The following is a 10,311-nucleotide window of genomic DNA, read 5'->3' as shown; positions in this document are numbered from 1 at the left end:
AAAACACCCCATGTGTCCCCTAATCATGTTAATGTGAGGACTTTTGACAGTTGCTAGTAGAAGTTTAAGAAAAGTGTTAGGAATCAGACAATATTGGGGTCTAAAAGTTTGTTGGAGAATATTATTCAAGTGGATCTCAGTTGGTAGATGAGAAGTGTTGGAGGTGTGATATTGTAACATGTCCATCATTTGAGAACTAAATTAAGGAAAGTGGGACATTGGTGTATTGACTAGCTGAAGGGAAGACATTCTTGAAATCCTACTAGGGAAGAGATGGGTATATTATCATTATTATTATTATTATACCTGATGGGCACCTGCCAAGGGCAACAAGAAGACATAATGAGAAGGCTCATTTCAGAAGTCGGTCAGTCAGTCAGTCAGTAGTGTGTGTGTTTTGCTCTTGTCTTTTGCGCTATGAAGGAGGTAGACTAGCCCACCCACCTGCTGGACTCGGACTGACACTCCACTCCCAGCAGGCGTGTGTGTATTTATTTATCAAGTTGTAACAAATAGGAAAAGAGCTATGTTCGTGCAGTTCTGTCTCCATATCTATGATAATCCAACATTTCTTTGAACTTGTTGATTGTTCTTGCCAAGATGTATTAGACTAAGTCTAATACATCTTGGTTCTTGCTTCAACGACTCTATCTAAACCATTCCACACCTCTACACATCTTTGTGGAAAGCTGAACTTCTTGATATCTCTCCTGCAGTTGTCCTTTCTAATTTCTTTCCATGTCCTCTTGTTTCACTGTTGTCCCAGATTAGTAAGTCTTCTCTATCTAATTTTTCCAGTCCATTCATCGCTCTGTACACTGCTATTAGATCTCCTTTTCCCTCCTCTGTTCTAAAATTGTAAGACCTAATATTTGCAGCCTTTCTTCACATGACCGTTCACTTAAACTTGGGGAAAGCTATTTATTGCTGCCCTCTTTATTTTCTATAGTTTCCTTATGTTTCTCTTTTGTTCGGTGACCATACTGTAGCTGCATTTTCTAATTTTGGGTACATTAAAGTCTTATATATATATATATATATATATATATATATATATATATATATATATATATATATATATATATATATATATATATTCGTCTATGCAAGTGAATGCCACCTTTATATTTCTCAAAAGTTCGTAGACATTTCCTGTATTTCTATTTATGTTCTTTTATGGTGACAAGTTATCCAGTGTATGTGTGTGTTACCTTATCTTATGTGTTATCAAGGTGTCCCGGGGTCCCTCTGACTGACTGACTGACACTTCACTCCAAGCCGTAGTGTGTGTGTGTAAAATGCCTTGTCTTTAATGGTACAGACGGTAGTGGAGAGGGAGATGACGAGTGACGCTCCGATCAAATGGACCAACCAATTAAGGGAAAATTGAAGCCTGCCACGTGTTGCTACTGAAAAATCACCTATGGGCCGCTGCGTTGGCAGCAAAGGCCTATGCCTTTCTTGCAAAAGGCGCATCTTCCAAAGAAAAAAAAAAAAGCTACTGAAAAATTATATGACCAAGGTTGGCAAGAACTCAAGTACTGACGTACAGAGTAATTAAGCAACAGAGAATCACATCCACATTATAAACAAGAAGGTAGGAAGGAAAATGATTAATTATAAAGACAAAGTATATAGAATCAGTCAGTAAAATATTGGTAACGTTGCAGCATCCGTGTTCTCGTATATCTAGACTCATTACGCACTGGATGGTCATAAGAATCATATAAAAAAAAAACAATTAAAAAGAAGTTATTTAAGTGATACATAGTGCACAAAAATACAGTAATCGGCGAAATATTTAACAAAACATATGGGGGGTCAATCAGCTGTTATCGCACAACAAACTCTCGGCGCCGACCAGACACAGAGTAACACGTCTCTAATCTTATTCCGCTCTCCTCTCTCTCCTACCCCCTCTCCCTCACCCTCCCGTGCCTGACTGATCCCTCTAACTGCCTTGCTGCTACCTGAGTACTTGTGTCATTAGTAATCTAAGCGATCTTGATGTTTTGAGATAAAATGGTTAAATTTTCTGATGCCCGCTCATAAAATTTTTGCTTGTTTGCTTTTGTGTTCTGGGTTTTCATGTCTTTTTTGATAGATTTTTTGAAATTTTAGTTTCTTTTTTATGGTTAGAGAAATTGAGAATTGTGTTTGATACTTGGTGATGCGTAATTGTTAAGTTATTTTCTTAAGGTGGTTTCCTATCTTGAAATTACTCGTGTTTTCACTGCTTTTATTCGGGTTCGTTTAATTTCATCTGACTTTGAGGATGTAAGGCGTGAATTCAAGGCTTGCTTTTGGGGCTCAAGACTTCAAGTTATGTAAAATCAAAGTGATGCTTCACAGAGAGAGAGAGAGAGATCCCATGCCATGTCCCATTAACAAGAATAGATGAGATTATATTTATTTGGTTAGGTTAGGTTAGGTTTAATTAGTGACTTTTTATAAGTAAATTATGTGACAGTGAGGTGGGAGTGTATCTGTTAATATGTAATAGTAATTAGGTAATCAGGCAGTTGCAGTATTTTAGTTGTAGTTGTTTAGCATGGCAGTTGTAATTAATTAGGGAGTTGTTATATGCTTTGAGTGAATATTATGTGAAAAGTAGTTATGGGAAAGCAAATAGGTAGTAAGGAAATTAATGTATGGTAGTTAGAAGACTTTTAAATGATTAGATCAACATCATAGGTAAGGGTTATTCTGAAACAAAAAAATAACAAGGAAGAAAATTAACAAACACCTTCTATTACAGATGATCTAACATATCACCATCCCCACCACTACCACAACCTTCACCCCTCCACTTACATGCCCCTCCGCCCAGTTACTCCGCCCCCATGCTGCGCCACCGGAAGAAGGCCATCCAGACTGTGAAGAGCCTGGATGCCTTCCCTAAGACTTCCGAGGAATGCATAGAGAAGACCACAACAGGAGGCACTTGTAAGGCTGATGGCATGACTGTATGTGTGACTGTAAGACTGACTTGTGAGGATGGTGGTAATGGTATGACTGTACTGACTTGTAAGGCTGAGGGTGTGAATGTGGGTGTTTGAGTCATGAATGGAAGTAAATAGGAAGGAAAATAAAAAGAAATGGATGACTGAATGTTTTGACTGGGTATGTGAGTGATATTTATAGAAAATGGGAAAGGAAAGGAAGAAAGGTGAAAGGAAATGGATGACTAAGAGTAATTGATTGGGTGTGTGAGTAACAGATGGAGGTAAATGGAAAGGAAAAGGAGGCTGTAAAGAACTGGATGACTGTGTATGTGACTGGATGTGAGTGACAACTGGAAGTAAATAGGAAGAACGAAGGAAAAAGAAGAGAAATGCGAGGGTGTGTGTGTGTGACTGTGAGTGTGTGAGTTCATGAAAGAGGAAGGGAATGGAGAAGAGTAAAAGAGAGAAAAGGAAGGGTGAAGAAGAGATAGGTGAGTGTGTGTGAGTATGAGGGATGGATGAATGGTAAAGGCAAGGGAGGTGAAGAAGGATGAGTGAGTGTGTCTAAGTGAAGGATTAAAGGGAAGAAAAAGGTGAAAAGAAATATGTAGATGTGTGAGTGAAAAATTAAAATGAAAGGAAGATACTCATGTGTGCTAGAGTAAAAGGGAAGAAATATAAAAGATGAAAAGTGGAAATCAATCAAGTAAGGAAAATAAAAGAAGAAAAATAAGGATAAGAGCATAAAAGATTACAACACCCTGCCACTCTGAGATGAACTGAATAATTCTTCTTACTCTAATCTCATAAAAAAAAAAAAAAAAAAAAAGCAATAAATACAGAGAAACATGACACACTTACTTCTTCCTTTCTAGTTTCTGTGCTGAGTCTGGCAGTAATCCTGTGGCTGATGGTGATGGAAATGGTGTACTACCTGGAGACATCCTTCACCTACACCTTCATCCCAGACACCGAGTTCTCCGAGAAGCTCAAGATCAATGTTGACATCACCGTTGCCATGCCCTGCCGATGTGGGTTCTGAGAGGACAATTATTTTTGATTAACATTATTATTATTGTTGGGTTTGGTGTCTCGGGGAAAGGAAAATGGTGTGAGTTATTGGTAGTGTTAGTGGTGATATTGTTGGTCTTGTACTGTTGGGCTAGATGGGAGAACGGATTAGTTTTTTTAACGTTATTTATTTTTTTATTTACACCATATAGGCTTTTCATGGGAATTTATAGGCTAAAGGGGTTATTTTTTGGGGGTACCTCCTATCTCAAAGCCCACCTGCTAGGAAACCATTGCCCCGAGTGATGAAGCCCAACCTACACTTGGACTGTAGACAGGATTTGAAGTGGTGTTATTGTGGGCCTTGGCGACTCGGGGAAAGGAAAAGGATGTGAGTTATTGGTAGTGTTGGTGGTGGTATTGCTGTTGTACTGTTGGGCTAGATGGGAGAATAGATTTTTTATTTATTTATTTTTTTTATTAATGGTGTTATTGTGGGTGTTAGTGACTCAGGGAAAGGAAAAGGAGGTACTGGCAGTGTTAGTGGTGATATTGTTAATGATGTAATGTTGGTGTTGATGGGAGAATAGATTAGGTTTTTTTTTATTAATGTTAGTGGAGAATACAGGTTTTTTTGTGTTAGTGGTGTCTCGGGAAAGGAAAGTGATGTGAGTTATTGATGTTAGTGGTGATTTTGTTGGTGTTGTGGTGTTAGGATTTTTAGAGGAGAATAGTTTTTTTATTAGCATTATTATTATTGTGGAGTTTGGCTTCTTTGGAAAAGGAAAAGGATGTGTTCTTGGTGGTGTTAGTGGTGATATTGTAGGCATTGTGGTGTGGGTGGTCATAATAGGAGAACAGATTAGTTTTTGTTATTAATATCAGTGGGTTTGACGTCAAGGGAAGAGAAAAATAAATATAATCTCAAAAAATAAACCACACCAAAAAATTCAAGTACCAAAATAAAATCTAACATTCCTGTAAACATAATAGACTTAAACAATATCAATCGGAAATGTAGCCTAGAAAAAAAACCTCATGTCGTATAATAGCATCAAACATTACCACTGGTAAATATATGCCAGACAAACCCAGAACCCTAATACACCCCAAGACAGTGAGTGGCATTACTGTGACACTTTCAGACGTGGGTGCCGATGTGCTGGACATGACGGGGCAGCAAGTGATGACCTTTGGCGCTCTGGAAATGGAGGACACCTGGTGGGAGCTGGACCCTGACCAGCGCATCCACTTTGACGGCATGCAGCAGGTGGGTACACTCTCTCTCTCTCTCTCTCTCTCTCTCTCTCTCTCTCTCTCTCTCTCTCTCTCTCTCTCTCTCTCTCTCTCTCTCTCTCTCTCTCTCTCTCTCTCTCATTTATCTTTGTCTCTGTCTCGTTTCTTTCTCTTATATTGTACTCGTTCTATTTTCTTCCCCACTGCAGGTCAACAGTTACTTCAGGGAGCAGTTCCACTCCATCCACCAGCTGCTGTGGAGGAGTGGATACATCAACATCTTTGGAGACTTCCCAAAGAGGTATGGAAGCTGAAATTGTTTGTTATGTTGTCCTCTTGTGTTTCTGTGAGGTTGTGGGTTCTAAGGATTTTACTATGTTTTATGCAGAGGCTGGCTATATGAACAAATAATAGCTTTTTATTGTTTCTCTTATTTTCTTGTGTTTGCAGCTTCATTTATGTTTCTTTTGTTCTGTTCTTACTTGCAGTCCTATTCTTACATTCATGTGTTCTAATATTTTTGCAACATCCCTTCATTTATGTTTATGTTTATGTATCCATCTTCTTTTTCTTTCTGAGTCTTGAAACTGTAGCTTTATTAGTACAAGTGAGATAGATTATATAACTCAACTGATTTAACATGCCAGAAATGCTTAATACAGTAAATGAAATAAAGATTCTGATTATGTATCCACTAATTGAGAGACTGATAGACTGCAGATAGATTACTGAAATGCCTGACTGATCTATCAATTTATTAAAGCTTAATGCAAATTAGGTTAGGTAGAAATTCTGCTGACGCTAAGGTTACTCTCCTCTGTGGCAGACGGGTGATGCCCAACAAGGAGAAGGATGCCTGCCAGGTTATGGGCACACTGGAGATCAACAAAGTGGCTGGAAACTTCCACATAACAGCAGGTGATACGTCTCACTCACTCACAACACTCGCAATGAACTCATGAACTGTAACATTATGAGTAAATTTGGCAAAGGTTACTGTATATTATTATCTTATAGAATGCCAGAATTACTTTATCAAGGCCACTTATGTTAGCTTTATAGTACTGCGAGTCATCAATTACTAAATATCCAAGCTCTCACAAACATAAATTCCCAGATAAAACAATGCTAAGACAAAGCAAAAGACCTAAGAACACACTTCTATGTATAACATTCAACAAAGACAACAAAAAAAGTACATGAAAAAGAAAAAAATACTTACTCATCCACTCTTAAATCTGCAGGGAAGACAATTCCTCTTCCCCGCGGCCACGCTCATCTGGCAGTGTTTATGGATGACAAGGACTACAACTTCACACACCGCATCAACAAGCTGTCCTTTGGTGACCCAGCACCTGGCATCGTGCACCCACTGGAAGGCGATGAGGAGCTGACGGAGAAGAGTAAGGATGCCCGAGCTGTGTTGTGTGAAAGTAGTTGTTTCTTGGAGGTTCTAATCTGTTTCAGTATTAGTATAACAGTAATGTGTGAATGAAATAGTAGTCTGTTTAAAAAGTTAATCTCATAGTTTTAACCCAGTATTGCCTGAATTTTAAAAGTCAATTCTCCTCGCTTCATATATTTACATAAATAGTTGTTCAGTCTTAGTCAGTTCTCATATTCATCTAACCAATAATGCTTGAATGATAAAAAAAAAAGTTGCTTTTATACTTTTAATTTCTATATTGACATAACCATTTAAGAAAATAAAAAAGTTGTTTAGTTCTAGTCAGTTCTCATATTTGTACACCTAATCCAACATCACTGATCATTCCAGACCTCATGTCCTACCAGTACTTCATCACAGTGGTGCCTACCTACGTGAGCACCTATAGCTACCGTGGCTCAACATTCCAGTACTCTGTGTCGGAGCAGTCCAGAGAGATCGCCCATGACAAGGCAGGTAGCTTGGGAACTGTTGTGAAGATATGCTGATCTGTTTATCTTTATACCAGACTGGCACTCCCTCACAAGATTGCTCAAACACAAATACATTTACCAAGAATTCACACAAAACTCTAGAATCAACATTTACACCCATACATTTACTCATAATTCCCATAGGACTCCACAGAATTAACATTTGTTTATTTACCCACTTACTAAGAACTTTAAAATTGACAGTAACACATTCCCCACTTCTGCAGAATTCACACGGCACACCAGGGATCTTCTTCAAGTATGATGTGTCTGCCCTGAGAGTCAATGTTCATGAGAGACACGAGCCGCTGCTGGCCTTTCTGATGCGCTTGTGTGGCATCATTGGTGGCGTCATGACCTGTTCAGGTGGGTTGCCGCTGCCCTCTTACTCTTCTTTGTCTCTGTCTATTTCTTTGCAGGACCAACTATCACACAGAAGGGAATGGAAGTTCAGAGATGAGATTAGTATTACAATTTTGTACTGACTCCACATTGTCACTGCTTCATTCATCTGTGTCTATCTCTATGCCTGGTCAGGTCTCACACAAAAAGCAAATAGGACTTAAGGGGTGAAGCTTCTAGTTTTCATTGCAGACCTCTATCAGATCACTTCTTAACTTGTGCCTCTTTAAGGAATGTAAATTGAAATCTTCATAGGCCTCAATTCCTATAATTTTTTAAGGAATATAGATTTAAAAGCTTCAAATTTCCACTACACACTATTAGATCCCTTCTTGATTTATGCCACTCTAAGGAATATGTATTTTAAACTTTTAAATTATCATTGCATATCCCTATCAGATCCCCTCTTAATCTATGCCTCTCTAAGGAATTTGAATTTAAAACATCAAATGTCCACCACACACTTATCATACACCCCTCTAAGGAATATAAGTTTAAAAGCTTCTCTCTTTATGAAATACAATAAAAGCTTCACATCTATACAGGGTTGATGAGCAGCATAGTGAGCTTGGCGGTGGACTGCTTCACCTGCCGATTCTTTCAAAGGCATACGGACAAGACAGAGACAGTGACAACCTCTCAGAAAACCACAACTCTCCTCCTGGCCACAGAACTTGTACAAACAGAGACCCAGCCACTCCTCACCTCCACCACCATTACCTCCAACATGGTCTTTGTGTCGGATGCCCCCCAGAGCTCTACTCCAGAGTCATGACACAGCACGCCTCGCTCTGTGTCGTTTTCCTTCTCTCAGATTTCGTTATTCAGAATGTTTTAATAGAGTAATATTTAAATCTACCTTTTTTTACCGTTTTTTTGTATTTATTTGTATGTTCGTATGTGAATAAGTGTGTGTAGTAGTGATGGGGTGATGGGATGAAGAGGTTTGGTACCATGCTTGAGGGACAAATGGTGTGTAATGTAGTAATGGTTAGAAGTGGAGTGATTTGTTCTTGTTTCCATTAGTTTTGAGTATAAAGACATAAGAGAATAAGGGAGGCTGCAAAAAGACATCAGACCTATACATGGCAGTCCCTTTATGAAACGTACCTGCCTACTTCTATGGCATCTTGTCTAATCTTTCAAAGCTCCCTAGTGACTTGCCACTAAGAACCTGATTACTGAATTCATTCCATTCATCGATCACTCTATTTGTGTACCAATTTCTTCCTATCTCTTTTTTTAATCTAATGTTTTAACTGCTAACTTCTAAATAACCTTACACAACTTGATTACTGAAAGGATACAAGATTGAAAACTCTTAAGATCAAGTGAAGACTCAAAAACAATAGAAACAAGTGCAGCAAGTCAATTTGCTCCTAACTATTACTGCACACTTGACAAGAGTAGAGTGCAAGGAATCTCAGTCTTGATAGACAGTAAACCTTCCACACGTTGGTGCAAGATTTCCACTCCAGTACAGCTCGACTCACTGCCTTACCTTGCCGCCACACAGGGATAACCTCAGAAGTCAGGTAGCATGCCACACTCACTCCCTTCCTCTTGGCTTAGTTTTCCCTGTCTCAGTTCCTCTGTTCTGCTTGAATCCATCAATTGTCAGGTTTTGTAAGACTGTAGCAGGTTAGACAAGATGGAGGGAAAATATAAAACCAAGAGGAATTGAGTGTAGAATGTTACTTATGATCTTGACTACTGTTGTACATCATGTTATGCTGGTGAAATTGGCTTATGACTATTATCTCTTACAAAGAGTTAGAAGCAAAAACAGTCAGATATCATGACTTTATTCTTTAAAAAATGCAAAGAATTGAAAAAAAAAATGCATACGTAAAAATGCAGGAAAATGCATCTAATCAATTGTCTTTTACCCTATTGGTCACAAAATATGTATAATGTACTAGTCGATGGTGTGCCAAATTAGTCACTGTATGCAAAATGAACATCTTTTTTTTGGTTTGGTAGCAATTGATCATAAGTCAAACACATCATATGCTGAATACCCCACAATACCTTGTTCATGATGTATGGCATGTGTGTATTGATTGAATGATTGATAAGTTGATGGTTTGAGATACACAGTTTATCGCATGTGTGGTCAGATAATCACTCACGTTTCACTCACCACCAACCGTTCAGGGAGAGACAGCACAACTTTGAGAAATCTAATCCTGTATTAAAAGAGGACCAAGTTATCTCTCGTCACAGTAGAAGTCATGTGATCTTTGTTATGTAGCTTGGGGGGAGGTTTTTCTCTGATAAATCTGATCAGATTTATGTATTTTAATAATATTCAGTTCTTTATCCACAGACTGTGGGGTTTGAGGTATTTTTCAACCCCACTACAGGTTTTACGATTGATTGGAATTGATAATGCAGATTTGGTGTTTTTATCAGTGTCGTATAAAGAAATTTCAATTAAAGAGATGATAGATTAAACTTGTTACTGCTTATCCTTTCCATGGTGAGGCAAGTGGAAGTGTTTCAGCTGCACCTCACTAAAGACAGAGTGGGAAGAAACATAGATTTTTCAACCTGTACTCACTTCAGGAAGCGTCCTTTGAGTATCAATATCACATGTAATGTAATTGTTTCTGTGAGAAGTGAAGATAAGGAGGCCAACATTACCACATTGATGACACAAAGAAACTTTTAAACTTGTACTCATTTTAGGAAAATATCTTGAGTATAAATATCATGTGCAATTAAATGTTTCAGTGAAGGACTCAAGAGTAGCAGAAGGATGGCACTACGAAACATGGGGATCTTCAAGTTACAG

At 38.4% G+C, this 10,311-nt stretch overlaps 1 protein-coding gene across 4 annotated transcripts; it reads left to right on the top strand.

The window, feature by feature from the left end:
* Positions 1-1,242: 1,242 nt before the first annotated feature.
* Positions 1,243-9,971, top strand: LOC123519361 (endoplasmic reticulum-Golgi intermediate compartment protein 2-like). 4 transcript variants are annotated; one of them, XM_045280622.1, is made up of 10 exons: positions 1,243-1,597; positions 2,759-2,946; positions 3,821-3,976; positions 5,102-5,226; positions 5,402-5,493; positions 6,019-6,110; positions 6,437-6,595; positions 6,970-7,091; positions 7,340-7,478; positions 8,060-9,971. In XM_045280622.1, exons 2-10 carry the CDS (start codon positions 2,844-2,846, stop codon positions 8,287-8,289), a joined length of 1,218 nt encoding a protein of 405 aa, XP_045136557.1. In that variant the 5' UTR covers positions 1,243-1,597; positions 2,759-2,843; the 3' UTR covers positions 8,290-9,971. The 4 variants fall into 4 exon arrangements, with proteins under 4 accessions (XP_045136557.1, XP_045136558.1, XP_045136559.1 ...); XM_045280623.1 differs by lacking the exon at positions 1,243-1,597 and adding an exon at positions 1,734-1,871; XM_045280624.1 differs by lacking the exon at positions 1,243-1,597 and adding an exon at positions 1,856-1,878.
* Positions 9,972-10,311: the final 340 nt, after the last annotated feature.

Source organism: Portunus trituberculatus, chromosome 45, assembly GCF_017591435.1.
Source record: "Portunus trituberculatus isolate SZX2019 chromosome 45, ASM1759143v1, whole genome shotgun sequence".
Classification (NCBI taxonomy): domain Eukaryota; kingdom Metazoa; phylum Arthropoda; class Malacostraca; order Decapoda; family Portunidae; genus Portunus; species Portunus trituberculatus.
The sequence above is the reverse complement of the archived record's forward strand: the minus strand, read 5'-3'. Positions and strand labels throughout refer to the sequence as shown.